This window comes from Bufo bufo, chromosome 5 (assembly GCF_905171765.1).
Source record: "Bufo bufo chromosome 5, aBufBuf1.1, whole genome shotgun sequence".
Taxonomy (NCBI): domain Eukaryota; kingdom Metazoa; phylum Chordata; class Amphibia; order Anura; family Bufonidae; genus Bufo; species Bufo bufo.
In genome coordinates, this window is record NC_053393.1 from 539,041,023 (window position 1) to 539,056,912 (window position 15,890).

General features: G+C 44.2%; 1 protein-coding gene across 1 annotated transcript in view; it reads right to left on the reverse strand.

Moving 5' to 3' along the window:
• Window positions 1–15,890, reverse strand: part of DGKB (diacylglycerol kinase beta) — a 668,472-nt gene that overhangs the window by 427,549 nt on the left and 225,033 nt on the right. Inside the window, exon 14 of the mRNA XM_040431289.1 lies at window positions 4,071–4,187. Coding sequence (XP_040287223.1) covers window positions 4,071–4,187 — 117 coding nt within the window. The remainder of the gene's footprint in view (window positions 1–4,070; window positions 4,188–15,890) is intronic.

A 15,890-nucleotide genomic window follows, 5' to 3' on the forward strand; every position in this document is an offset into this window, starting at 1 on the left:
CGGGAATCCTGATGGAAGTAGGGCCCGCAATCCTTGGCGTCCTAGCACCTGTGCCATCCCAGGGTACGACTCGCTCCCGGCCTCCACAACGTTCACCCAGTGTGCTGTCAGGGAAATGTAGCGTCCCTGGCCGAATGCACTTATCCATGTGTCAGTCGTTAAAGGGAACTTGTCACCTGGATTTTGTGTATAGAGCTGATGACATGGGCTGCTAGATCGCCGCTAGCACATCCGCAATATCCATTCCCCCATAGCTCTCTGTGCTTTTATTGTGTCAAAAAAACGATTTTATATATATGTAAATGAGGCAAGTAAGAAGCCCAGGGAGCTGTTACTAATGTTTCCGGAGCCCAGTCACGCCCACTGTGAAGGAGCCCAGCACTGCCCCGCATACTCCGAATCTCTTCTTTGCTCCCCGACGTCACAAAGCTAGAGCGCCGTAATCTCGCTATGTGCGAGCTAGCGCATGTGCAGTGTCTGCATTGTGTTCCTTCCCTCTGCTGGCATCAGTCTCAGGGAACGATCTGCGCATGCGCTAGTCGTGTATCGTGAGATTACGGCGCTCTAGCTTTGCGACTTCAGGGAGCAAGGAGGAGATTCAGAGGATGTGGGCGGTGCTGGGCTCCTTTACAGTGGGCGTGGCTGGGCTCAGAGTCAGAGAGCGCTGGACTCATCTCTGAAGCATGGAGGAGACAGGACTCATCTACATCTACATTTATATAAAATCTTTTTTTTTACACAATAAAAATACAGAGAGCTATGGGGACTGTATATTGCGAATGTGCTAGCGGCGATCTAGCAGCTTATGTCCTCAGCTCTATACCCAAAATCCAGGTGACAGGTTCCCTTTAAGTGGACCTTCCCAATAACTGCATTGGTCAGGTCATGGGTGATGTTACGGGACACATGCTGGTGTAAGGCGGGGACGGCACACAGGGAAAAATAGTGGTGGCTGGGGACTGAGTAATGCCGGACTGGCACCGCCATCAGGCTGCGGAAAGCCTCAGTATCCACAAGCCTAAATAGCAACATTTCCAGGGCCAGCAATTTGGAAATGTGCACATTTACTGCTATGGCCTGTGGGTGGATGACTGGGTATTTGCGCTTTCGTTGAAAGGCCTGGGGTATGGACATCTGTACTCTGCACTGGGACACAGAAGTGGATGTGCTAGCTGATGGTGCTTGCGAAGGTCCAGGTGCAGGGTGGGAGGCATCCGGGCCTGCGTCTTGGACAGGCGATTGGCCAGCACGTAACACAGGGGAAGAGGAGGCAGTGGTGTGACCTGCAGACACTGATTGTGGACCCAGGCGTTCGGCCCACCTATTAGGGTGCTTTGATGCCATGTGGCGGATCATGCTGGTGGTGGTGAGGTTGCTAATGTTCACGCCCCTGCTCATTTTGGTACGGCACAATATCTTCTGCCCTTTCCTCAAAAAAACGCCAGACTGCAGAACACCTACCCCTTGGCAAGGGAGATTGCTGCAAGGGGGTGCTCCGGGGAACAGTTGTGGGCCTGTTTGGTGTGGCCCGACTTCTACCTTTTACCACCCGACTGCCTCTTCCAGCCTGTTGCGGTGCTGCGGATCCCTCCCCCTCTGTACTGCTGTCCTCGCTCGGCTTGCCACCTTCCCAGGTTGCGTCAGTGATTTCATCATCCACCACTTCCTCTTCCACTTCCTCACTCTGGTTATCCTCCTGACTTGTTGACCTAACAAGAACCTCACTTATTGACAACTGTGTCTCATCCTCATCATGACCCTCTTGAGACACTAATTGCGATTGACTTATTGGCAACTGTGTCTCATCACCATCATCCACCTCATGAAACACTAATTGCCGTTCCCCACCGTCATCTTCTTGTGACTGTGGATGCTCAAGAGTTTGGGAATCAGGGCACATGATCTCCTCATGTCTCTCTTCAAGCGGGCTTGGCGAGAGGGCCAAATCAAGGAATGGCGATGAAAAGAGCTCCACGGAATATCCAAGTGTGGGATCACTTGTTTGCCAAGACTCTCCATGGTGGGAGGAAGGAGGATCAGGGTGAGGATTCTGTTGACCAGACTCGAGACTGGACTTTGTGGAAGACAGGGTGGTGCTTAACCAACTGGAAGTATTATCTGCTGCAATCCAACCGACCACCTGGTCTGACTTCAAGAGTGGTGTCCTGCGCCGCCCTGCAAACTGGGACATGAATCTAGGTATCGTGGATGAGTGTGTTTCTTGTGCTCTCGCAGCAGGCACAGTTTCACCGCGCCCAGGGCCACGGCCTCTGCGTGCACCATCAGCAGCACGGCCACTTCCCCGTCCCTTACTGCTCGCCTTGAGCATGTTAAATGGTATATATGCTTGCAAGTATGTCACACGTACAGTAGCGCAGGTTTTGTAAGTGTATGCGCAAATAAATTAAACTGAATGTCACGGATATTTAGGATGTGCAAATGTTATACAGGAGATGTAGCGCAGGTAATGTCGCTGTCACCAGCGGCGAAAAAATTAAACTGAATGTCACTGATATTTATGATGCACAAACGTTATACAGGAGATGTTGCGCAGGTAATGTCACTGCTGTCACCAGCAGCTAACGTTATACAGGAGATGTAACGCAGGTAATGTCGCAGCTGTCACCAGCAGCCAAACAATTGCACGCAATTTAGTGCTTGTTGCACTAATATATTTCGCAGCCAGATAAAACAATAGTCCTTAAAAGGACTGTTGGGTCTCTAACACCTTTCAACACTTAAAACTCCCTAAAAAAACAAAACACAATTCCTCTCCCTACACTATCGTCCCTTCTGCTGCAGCTTTCCCTGACTAAGGCCTCATGCACACGACCGTTGTTGTGTTCCGTGTCCGTTGTTCCGTTTTCCGTGATTTTCTGCGGACCCATTGACTTTCAATGGGTCAGTTGAAAACTCGGATAATGCACCGTTTGTCATCCGCGTCCGTGATCCGTGTTTCCAGTCCGTCAAAAAAATATGACCTGTCCTATTTTTTTCACGGACAACGGTTCGTTGACCCATTCAAGTCAATGGGTCCGTGAAAAAACACGGAGGCACACAAGATTGTCATCCGCGTCCGTGTCCGTTTTTTTCCTATCATTTGCAAGGCAAACTTGACTTAGATTTTTTTTTCACTTTCCTTCATATCTGGTGATCCTCCAAAAATCAAGGAAGACACACGGAAACAAAAACGGAAACGGATCTCGGAACAATGGAACCCCGTTTTGCGGACCGTGAAAAAATACTGTCGTGTGCATGAGGCCTAACTTTGAGCCGAACCACGTGTCATCGGGTGCTATATAGCACCCGATGACGCGTTCTGGCCAGCCAATCACTGTAGTGGCAGTAACCAACATGACTACGGCATTACAGTGAGATACACTATTTCCCACACGTTTATTGGCTGAATAGCAGCCAACAAACGTGCAGGGAGGAGACTCGAGCATCGCGCTCGAGCACACTCGGTGTTCGGCTTAACACCGCGATGTGCCAAACATCGCGATGCTCGAGTACAAAAGGTGTTCGGCCGTGCATGCTCGCCCAACACTAATAATGACCTAGATACCAAGGATTGTAGGTCTCTCGGTCTCCAAATAAGCAGGGTCCCTCTGTATACACCATAAATTTGTGAAAACCAAGATCATGTAAATCTATAAAGTCAATTATCTGGAACGAGCCACATGCAGCAATCATCCAGATCGGACGTGCTCATACAGATTCATTGCTTGAGGGCAGCACATCCCTGTATACAGAGGACAATCTTGCTTCCAGCAAACAATGATTTTACGCGCCGCATTAAAGATGTGATCACCCAATAATTGACGGCACATTGCCAAGGCCAATTATCAGAAGCAAGTGCTCCAAGGAATGCTCATTCCCGATAATTGCCCCAGTCCTGTAAAGCGGTGGTGAGCAGTGGTGAGCGATGGTAAGCGATAACCCCATTGTTTCATGATAATCTGATGCAAACTTCTGTAATAGAATACATCCCACATACATGACAGTAAATCATATCAATGTTCCAGATCCAGGGACTACCGTTCAAGTAAACAACAATTATGAATCCAAACCTGGAGACCTTGTCCATCCACCGTCACAGAGTTTGCTCTTTGCATTTTTACCCTTTCGCCTGATTTATTTCCTTGCTGGGAACAGTTCTTCTCCCTTTTCAACGTTGACTGTCTTTCCTGTTAGAAGAATGACCAGTTTATTATGGCAGCATAATATTTAAAGGGAAACTTCACCTAGAGACCATTACCATATTTCATACAAAACATTTACAAGACCCTTACGGGTGATGATTTTTATATCAAGAATAGCTCATTTTAAGGTCTCATGCAAACCTCAAATCTACGTGTATAGACCCTGCACTATGGCGAGTCCCTGCTATAGAAATTCCATTCCATATTTTGCTGTATGGTACCTCCCATGAGGCACAACTTTCTCCCCTAGAAACAATGACTTCTAGAGCTGTGGTGCTCAACCAGTGGTTTGAGAACCAGCATTAAAGGTGGACATAGGAACCTTAGGTTATGGGCACTTTCACTGGTTCCACTACAACATTCATGATGGCTGCATTGCAGATACATCCTACCCCTTGAACATCGCCAATATGGATGGTATAATAATGGTGTATGAAATCTCACACAAAAATATCTGAAAATGTAATTTCATTAATTGCTTTTCTCCATGTTCTCCTCCAATTTTTAATAGAACACGGCCTCCAACCATCTCTGAAAAGTTGTGTGGACCTTTGTTCTGGAGAACACCTCCATAGTAAACCATTCAGTGGAACCTGCTACAAAAAAAAGTGGAGACATACAGTATGGAGTGACTGTACGGGCTCAAAGATTTTCATGAGTGCTTTATAGCGGATCTGTACAATGAGGGTCCATGACTTGTTTTTGCACATCAAGCCTTAGAGTTGACACAACTAATCTAGATCCAATATCATGTAAAATGAGGGTGTCTGCAATTTCACATACAAAAAAAAATTCATACACTCTGGGTTAATAAATGGGGTCCTCTGTTTGGAATTCTCATGTCTTGACCAGAGTGGAGAGTGGTTATAAAGAGCATCTCTCTCTCTGGAGGCAACCTATTGATGTGAATGGGCTCGTGTATTGCTTAATTTCCCCTGTGTCAGAGCTGCAGGGAAATTGGACACTTACTCTTAGGTGATCATTTAGGTTTTCAGTATGGAGACTCTTTTTGTTCTGATTATTGAGATTTTGAGTATTGTTGAGTATTGTCAATAGACCCATCTAAAATAAAGGAACTGTCCAAAGTGGGAAACCCATGTCCTTGGATAACCAAAGTTGAATAAGATCTTTCAACTCTCATGAGTAATCCTTCGAAAAGGTGCAGGCTACATTCTAGCTTTCCTGTGCAGTGAAAACTACTCAATAAAAGTGTCTTCTCCGTTGTCACAATCCTGCTAATGCCGAATTAAACTTGGATCTTTTATGAGAAGAACCTAACTGATGGCAGAAGATGGTTAGGGTGACCAACATCAAGATGGATGGAGTCAATCACAGAAATGAAAGAAGTGTCATGGAGAAGCCTGATGACCCCAAGCTGAGACAAGACAACCTGGAGCTACTACATCATCCTCACCATAATAACAAAACCTCTCAGTTGTTCTTGCCGTCGGTTCCAGGTTCCTCACTAATCCCTGCTGTCACCATTCTTGTTATGACTGACATAGGCAAGAAGGACTTTTCTTGAATTTTAGTTTGGCATCTAAGTGCATCTCTTGATTTTTTTGTAACTGATCTACTTACCTATATATTTATGTATATTAATTGCTCTTGCGATTAAATAGACCCTAAAGGGCTCTATTTATCAAAGTGTTTGAGAGCTGTGTGTCTAGGGGACTAATTAGGGATAAATGTGATGGTACATCAAAAAACAGCTGTTCAACACATTATAAAAGTCAGATTTGTGTATATTAAAGCACCAAAGTCAGAATTTATTCCACAAGGGTCAGGTGAGTTTGTGTTTATAGAGAATTCCTCTTTTTGAATGGGTGTCGAAATATAAAAATTCCTTTATTGACTCTGAAGCGTGACGCCCTGACTGGGCATGAGATCTTTCCTAACATCAGAGAGGCTAGGAGTTATGGGGATCCTTAAAGGGGCATTCTGGCTATATAAAGTTATTCCCTATCCAGGATAGGGGATACCAGTTCATGAGAACAGGGACCACATAACTTTTGGAGCCCCCTAAATGAATGGAGTGGTCGGTCAGGCCACTCCATACATTTCTATGGGAGTTCTGGAGATAGTCAAGTACAGCTGATTGGACTGGGTCCCTCTCCTGGCACACCTTGTCAAACATCTCACTTTGCCGGTGGAAGCAGTGGCCAGCCAGACCACCATGTGGTATTTTATTGCACTCATGAATTAATGGTTGTCCTTACAAGGTCAATGACAATGAATGTTCTTTAAAGGGGTTGTCTCATCGCATGGTCCCAGGGATGATCAGCTGATTGCACTGGGGTCCCTCTCCTTGCACCTCTGTCAAACATCTCACTTTGTCAAACATCTCACTTTGCCACCGTGTAATATTTTAATGCACCCATGAAAGAATGGCTTTCCTTGCAATACAAGGATGGCTTAAGTCAGCCAGAATGGCAACCACTCGTACAGGGCACTCCTCTGGTCTAGATGGTAGAGCGCATGCCCGCGTAAGGTCCTCTTCCACTGACGTCATTAGACAATCCCTTTAATAATGTATATTGTCGGGGGCATAGCTATAGAGAGTGCAGAGGTAACAGTCTTACCCGTGCACTGGTTCCTGACCAATCGTAAAACTTCATGTGGCACACAGTAGTTGGGGGCCTTGTTGGAGATTTTTCACTTGGGGCCCACTTCTGAGTGAAATAGTAGACCCAAAAATACAGCAAATATGGACCTCAAGAAAACATTTCTTCATTCACAGTGTATCCCCGACTGTTGACTAAAGACAGGCTATCTACTTGCTGTCAGTGAATGGAATCATTCTTGTTTATATTCAGAGGCTGAAAACAAGTATGGATCTGAGCGCTAATAGGTAACCAGTGACAATTTGCACTTTTTTTTGTGTGTGGGGAGGAACACTCGCCTCCCTTTTCAATGTTTGTCAACTTTCTTGCTGAAGCTTTGGTGGGTAGACATGCCTCTTTTCCTAAGCCACACCCCTTTAATTTCAGGTCACCCAACCCCCCCTCAACCGCCGGGGCTGGGTCACTAAATGACTAATCTCCAGGAGGTGCCGGGGGCGCGGAAGAGGGGGTATTCTTGGCGCCTAGAAGATTTTAGCCAATTCTTTAGGGAGGTCTCGCCTTTTTCCAGATGTTCCGGAAGCATGCCCTTTACCCCAGAAATATCTAGTATGGGCAACGTCAACGCAAATTTTCAAGGTATCTGTGTTGGTCCCATGTTCACATTGCTGAGAAAGATGAAGTTTTGATATAGGCAAACGAGCCTCTAGCTTCAAATTGGATGCTGCCGTTACACCTAGAGGCTCTGCTCTCTCTGCAACTGCTGCGCCCTCTGCACTTTGACTGACAGAGCCAGATGTGATGTCGTTTTAACTGCCTGGATTTGTCAAAATGCCGAGCGCACGTCAGTTGCAGAGAGAGCCGAGCCTCTAGGTGTAACAGCAACACCCCTGTTGCTCTTAAATGCCGATTTGCATATATTAAAAATATAATTTTTTTGGGGCAATGCGGGCACATGTGAACATGGGAGCAACATGCTGTAGATACCTGACTAGGTCAGCCAGCGTCAAAGGTACAAATCTGCTGACAGATGACCTTTAAGGAATATTGCTCATTATATGCCCCAATTGTGAAATCAGGGGTATAGACATAGGGGTCTAGAGGCTGCAGTTGTACCCGAGGTCAATATTAATAAGACCCCTGTTACATATTTTGTATTGGGGCCCCAATATAGTTCTAATAGTTGGACGGGTTAATATTGTATATTATGCCTAGCACCCTCCTACTTAAACTCAGATAACAGCTGTATATAATGGGCTGACATGGCAATGTTTTTCCATTCTGATAACGAGGCTGAAGTACGTCGGAGTCCGCCACTTGACAGTAAATAGAGCACATCTTAAGCAGGTTAGACCGCCGTCTTGTACCGAGTTTCGATTGCCATAAAGATCTTTAAATTGACTGACAGTCAACCTCGTCGTGAACTTTTATTATCCGCATGTAATTCTTAATTGGGTCCAATGAACAATAGCCGCCCTGAGTTATAGACTCTTTTTTCTCACCATATAATTAGGATATAATTACCCGCAGGATATCAGGATGATGTAGAACCTTTATACTGAACGTGCCCTCATTAAGAAACTAGTCGAAATGTACATTTATTCAATCAGTATGAATTAATTAAAATGTTACTGGAATCAGGGACATGGCGATAAAGATGACATTTATTAAGAAATGTGATCGCCGCCTCTGCAGCCAGCAGAAGTGCCGTGAATTTGCGCTGAATGTGCTATAAAATAAACAGGGAAAAAGACGCAGCTGGGATTGTAGGTACGAGCTTCTCAGTCTAGGCAAATGGGGGCCCAGGGCCAAGTGAAATGGCTCGCCATCTTTAGACAGCTCATCTCGCAATTTCAGCTCACAGAATAATATTATACTAACGTATAGTGCAAAGTACAAATTGCCACCATATACAAAGGTTACACTGTGCAACAAGCAAAGTAAAGCCCGCAAGGGCCTGCCATTGTTTAGACAGCTCCTCTTTCAATTTCTGCTCACGTAACAACATAATACTGCCATATAGTACAGTGCAAAACTCCACCATACAATGCCCAAATAATATCTATGCACTACGTAAATAATATACCATAGAGAGTAAATATATCACCATACAGTTCCCACATAAACCGCAATGCAGCAGTATCCAAATAATTGCACCTTGACAAACGCACATGATACTGCCATATAGTGCAAAGTGCAAAATACCACCTTACACAAATCAGTAGAGATCCCTTGGCTTGCCCTGGTTTTTCTCACTATTTCAAATCACATAATACTATTATGCTGCCATATAATGCAAAGTTTGAAATGCTCTCATACACAAATGGTTGCGTGGGCAGCAAGCAAGGTACTGCTCCCAATGGTTTGCAATTTTTTGATCAGTTTTTTTATCATGCAATTTCAGCTCACAGAATACTATCATACTGCCATATAGTGAAGTGCAAAATGCCACTATTCAGTGCCCAAATAATATGCAGTACTTAAGCAACATTCCATAATGAGCAAATCTAATACCCACATATTGTAACCACATAATATGCAGTAGCAAAATACCCACATGAAGAACCCACATAGCATTATCATATAGTGCAAGAGCCATGGTGTACTGTAGTACAAAATGTCACTATGTAGTGCCCAATAGTTTCACTTGATACTGCCATATAGTGCAGTGCAACATGTCACCATACAGTGTTCAAATAATGTAGCAAAACGCCATAAAAATATAATACCATTATATAGTGGCAACATAATATGCAGTATCCAAATAATACCCACTTGAAAAGCACATATGATACCGCCATATAGTACATTTATTGCTGCAATTTACTTACCAAATAATACCAAATAATACCACCATACTTGGCTAAAACTAAGGCTTAGTTTGCTACCATATTTCTTGTTCTTGGTGGGCAATGAAACAGGGTATTGGACACTTGCATGGTTTGCCACCTACTGTAGTTAAACTAGGTCTATCTGTATTTTACTTTGAAAATCGTGTTTTTAGTATAGATAGTACACTGTACTGCATTAGGGTTAATGGCATAACCAAATAATGTTTATACAATACCACCATACAGCATCCACATACTATACCGTATACAAATAATAATATTGGGTGGTTTTAGTTTGCTACTAGATTCCAAATCCTTCCTTGGGCCCTTGACAACTGCCCAGTTTGCCACCTACTAAAATAGGGTGCCTGTAGCTTGCAATTCTGGTTTGAGATAAGCGAGGTCGGTAAACTGTACCACACAGAGGTTAGTGACATTAGAATTACCATGCAGATTGGACAACTGATATGGGATCCATAGTGGTGAGGGTGCATCATAGAAGCATTTTTTCTGTCTGCCATGCTGGTGGCCACCACTAAGGGCAGCTTACTGCATACAGATTTAAACAGCTCCAAATGTATACATCCTTATGCAGTTAGCTCCCTCTAGTGGTGGCTGCAGAAAGACAGAATTATAGCTACTTAAAACAGAGATCATGCTCCACTATACAGATACTTTATGAAACAAAGCAGATATTAACTAGTGTTGGGCAAGCATCACTATGCTCGGCACATCGCGGTTGTCGGCTGAATATTGCATGTGCTCGAGTCAGTGTATTTAAATCTAATTTAGCCTCTCTTTCTGAAACTTCTGCTGTATATAAATACTTACTACTAGGAACAGCAGAAGTCTCATATTTTTTTGTTTAAGTAACTCTATAAGCAGCTCTATAGTGTAGTGGTTAACATTCTGGGCTGTAATGTAGAAGGTTGTGATTTCAAATCCCGTCAGAAACTTTTCAGAAATAAAGCTAATTTAAATTTATATATTTTATATTTTTTTAGTAATTGTAAAAAATGTGTAATTACTAATATATATATATAAATATATATATATATATATATAATATATATATATATATATATAGAGAGAGAGAGAGAGAGAGAGAGAGAGATACAATTATACTTCTGATATATATGAATTCGGGAAACTACTACTGATGTTTTAGCCATAAAATTTTTACATATATTATAATATATTATATATTATAAATATATAATAGTATATGTAAATATATTACGGCTAAAAACTTAAATATATGTTTAAATTAAATTTAGCCTCTATTTCTGACGTGATTTGAACTCACAACCTTCTACATTACAGCCCAGAATGTCAATCACTACACTATAGAGCTGCATGGCCAGTTAATAAAACAAAAAAAAATATGAGACTTCTGCTGCATAGGAATACTTCCTACTAGTAACAGCAGAAGTCATATTTTTTTTTAAGTAACTGGCCATGCAGCTACTGTAGAGCATCCGAGCATCGGGATGTGTTCTACTCGAGCACCAGAGCACTTTGCTGCTCGACCAACACTAATCTTAACCTTAATAATGTGCATATAGGATTGACTATTGGTTAGGATGGAGCCCGTGCTGAATTTGCTATGGGGCCCCATGGTTTCTCATAAGGGAATAATAGAAAGCAGTGGAAGCTCAAAGAACACAGCTTTAAAAATATAATAAAATAGAACATCTGCCTGGATGAAGAAGTCTCGCAGTAACAGGAACCAGCAGGAGGCAGCTTTTACAATAATGCTTGTTAACCTTTCGTTTACCAATTAACCTGATTTCTACAGCAACATTTGTGGACAGAAGGGGCCCGGGGATAGATTGCTTTGGCCTATAGCTCTATTCATTCCTTGATGCTACTTGTACAGGGGTTTTGTTAATAGTACTATTACAGGGGTACTATAAAAGGTGCTATTATAAGGACACTGTAAATGGCGTTATATACTGTAGGGGCACTGTAAAAAGGTACTATTTCAGAGGCAGCAAGCTTGGTGCTATTGCAGAGGCACTGTGAACGGTGCTGCTATTGGAGTACTATGAATGGTGCTTTTATTGGGCTACTGTGAATAATGCCATTAATGGGGTACTGTGAATGGTGCTATCCCAGGGGCACTGTAAATGGTCCTAATACTGGGGTACTGTGAATGGTGCTATTACTGGGGTGCTGTGAATAGTGTTATCCCAGGGACACTGTGAATGTACCTATTACTGGGGTACTGTAAATAGTGCTATTACTGGGGTACTGTGAATGGAGCTATCCCAGGGGCACTGTGAATGGTGCTGTTACTGGGGTAATGGGATGTGTGAATGTTGCTATTAGAGGGGTGAGTGAATGGTGCTATTACAGAGGCACTGGGAGTAGTCCTATTACTGGGGCACTAAAAATGGTCCTATTAATGTGATACATTGAATAGTGCTATTACAACAAGCCCAAGAGAGGAGAGTAGAGGAGGGGGTAGTGGTGGTGACTATTAGGTATGCAGAGTGCAGAGAAAAACATAAGGGCTTTAACATTAAGTTACACCATTGCACTTAGCAACACTAAATTAACCCTTTGCAGTGATCCACTGGGGCACTGCACTATTGTGGAGGGAACTGTGAATGGTGCTATTACAAAGAAAGTGTGGTACTATTACATATGCACTTTCACAGCATGATAAACGAACAAGAGGAACAGTACTATCAGTGCTTCTATGGCTGACAAACGTGCACTAACACTTCTTCTGGAGCAGAGGGGTGTCAGCTGCATCTCTTGGACTGAGACCACATCTGAGGCCATCTTTTCCACTTAAGGATACTCACTTTTCTGTTTGGTATGGCTCAGATTTAAATACTGGGGAAACCATCTCACAGATCCACGTTCCTCTATAGCAAAAGCCATTCCACTTCCTAACAGTTCCTTCCCCTGGAAGTGGATGCACTCATGTTCTACCTAAGGCAGGGGCGGGACTTATAACTTTTCCCACCCCTGCTTTGTACTATTGCCGGCGCCTCCATGTTAAAGGAGTATTTCCTAAATTAAAATCCTGTAGGGGAACTGCTAATAATACAACTCCTCAAAAACAGCACAAAATATACCTGCCAATTTTGAAAAACTGATTCACCCCTCCAAAAAAAAAAAAATACCTTTAAACCACGTGATTATTAGGAATAAAAATTAATTTATAATGGGAAAGTTTTAGATGATTGCAAATGGAGCATAAAATCCAATTAGCTCGCCTGTGAGTTTGGTAACACTAATTAAACATTAGTAATTATGCCCTGTAAATCTTCAATTAATTACAGATAAAAGTAATGACTTCATGTTGACGCTTTATTGTTTAAATATATTAAACCACTGACTCTTTTTGGCTCCGTCTAAAGTCTTGAGAACGTAACGTTTTATATGTGAACCAAAAAAAAAAAAATGACCGGGATTTGGCAGGTGACGAGAGAAAAATAAGAATTCAGCTCCCTCTGCTGGTCATCAGTAAAATTACACCTTACATATTTCTAAATAGAGAAATGTTTTCTTCTGGAAAGAGGCTATGAAGCAGTTGGCTACCGTATAATGAACTTCTGTGCCATTTGGAGCAAGGTACATAAGGTAAATGGCCCAACCAATGTTCGTTCTAAGCCTACGTAGCTAGGAAGTGGAGAAGTTTGGCCCCTGGGTTCTCTGTGCCAGGCAAATCAGAACTGCATCAAATAATAGTAATGGACAACCCCCTAATAATTAAGAATAAAGCACCCAGTATACAGGGCCAGCCCACATACCATCCAGGCAAATAATATTATACACCATCCAGGTCTAGCACAGTGAAGGATAATAACAGCATCTCTGGTGGTCTAGGGCAGTGGAGGGTTAATGCCAACATCCCTGATGGAAAGGTGTTAGTGTCAGCATCTAGGGTGATGCAAAGTTCACCTGGTGGTCTAATGCAGTAAAAGGACTAATATCAATATTACTGGTGGTCTAGGGCAGTGAAGGGATTGATGTCAGAATCCTTGGTGAGCTAGAACATTGAAGGGAATAACTAGAAAGTTGCACCATGCCTAATAATTTATATACTCTCCCGGCCTTCTCAGTGCCACAGCTCCAATTCTCCACTTGCTCTTGCTACAAGGCTGCTGCAGTGTTATAGAGGTTTGCGGCACATGACTGCTGCAGTCTATCAGTTGTCTAAGTATTGTATGCTATGAGACTGCTGAGGACAATGATTGGCTGCAGCAGTCAAGTGCAGCATGCCTGAACGTCACCACTGCAGCCTTGTACACAGACAGTCGTAGTAGGAGCTGTGGTACTGAGGAGTACCAAGTGAGTATTAGGGTTGAGTGGACCCGTGGATGTTCGGGTTCGCCTGGTTCGGCCGAACTTCGAGTCAAAGTTCGGGTTCGGGACCCGAACTGGAACCAGAAGCTCATTGACGTCAATGGGGACCCGAACTTTGGTGCACTAAAATGGCTGTGAAATAGACATAGTAAGGGCTAGAGGGGTGCAAAAGGAAGCAACATGGGGGTAAGAGCAGGACAATCTCCCCGCAAACAAATGTGGATAGGGAAATTACTTAAAATAACATAAAATATAAAGAAATTACAAAATATTAATCTTGAACTAGGAGGTGGAGGTCAAAGTGGGTGAAGTAGGAGGTTGAGGAGGCGGTGGACGTGGCGGTGTAGGTGGAAGCGGCGGTGGAGGAGGAAGTAGCCAACACTGTTTTTGTTGTTTTATTATTGAATTTTATTTTTTCCTTTAATTTAAAAAATATATAAAAATTTTATAAATTTGGGAAGACCCCAAAACATTGGGAAATAGAAAAAGAGAATGCAAAGAGAAAGTGCGCTGTAATATAACAATGGCTGGGTGCTGGGTGCGGCCGATATACTTGTCTATTCTGCACAAGGTGCGGACAAGTCCTGTGGGATCCATGCCTGGTTCATTTTAATGAACGCGAGCTTGTCCATGTTGGCTGTGGACAGGCGGCTGTGCTTGTCTGTGATTACGTCCCCTGCCGTGCGAAACACACGTTCAGATAATACACTGGCTGCAGGGCAGGCCAGCACCTCCAAGGCGTAAAGGGCAAGCTCAGGCCATGTGGACAATTTGGAGACCCAGAAGTTGAAGGGGGCAGACCCGTCATTCAGTACGTGTAGGCGTGTGCACACATAATGCTCCACCATGTTGGTAAAATGCTGCCTCCTGCTAAGACGTTCCGTATCAGCTGGTGGTGCTGGTTGTGGCATGCTGACAAAGCTTTTCCACATATCGGCCATGCTAACCCTCCCTTCTCATGTGCTGGTGGTGCCCCAGCTGCGTTGGCGACCTCTTCCTCAGGTGGGAATGCCATCAGCAGCGCATCTGCCAGCGTGCGCTTGTACTCGCGCATCTTAAAATCACGCTCCAGTGATGAATTTAAGGGCGGTATGTTGTCCTTGTAACAAGTTAGAATGTGGGCAACTCGGCGGTCGTTGCGGAGACACTGCAGCATGTAATCGCTCATGTGTGCCAGGCTGCCCAGAGGCAACGAAAAGCTTTCCTCTGTGGGAGGTGTATCGTCTGTGTCTTCTGTATCCCCCCATCCACGCACCAGTGATGGCCATGAGCTGGTCTGGGTGCCACCCTGCTGTGAACAGAGTTCCTCCTCCTCATCATCATCCTCATCCTGCAGAACTGCATCCTGGCTGGACAGTTGTGTACCTGGCCTATGTTGGTGCAGGAACCCACCCTCCGAGCCACTTGTGAATGACTGGCCTGATAACCTTGAAAATGATCCCTCTTCCTCCTCCTCCTGTGCCACATCCTCTTACATCATCGCCCGAAGCGTTTTTTCACTGAGGCATAGAAGTGGGATAGTAACGCTGAGAACGGCGATATCGGCACTGGCCATGTTGGTGGAGTACTCGAAACAGCACAACACGGCACACAGGTCTCGCATGGAGGCCCAGTCATTGGTGGTGAAGTGGTGCTGTTCTGCAGAGCGACTCACCCGTGCGTGCTGCAGCTGAAACTCCACTATGGCCTGCTGCTGCTCGCACAGTCTGGCCAGCATGTGCAAGGTGGAGATCCACCTTGTGGGTACGCAGCAGCAGGGTGAGAACGCAGAAAGCGCACACAGACGACCCGCACTTTATGCAGCAGCTCTGACATGTCGGGGTAATTTTTCAGGAACCTTTGCACCACCAATGTCAGCACATGCGCCAAGCAAGGGATGTGCGTCAAACCGACTAGACCCAGAACTGATACGAGATTTCGCCCGTTATCGCAGACCACCAGGCCAGGCTTGAGGCTCAGCGGCACCAACCACT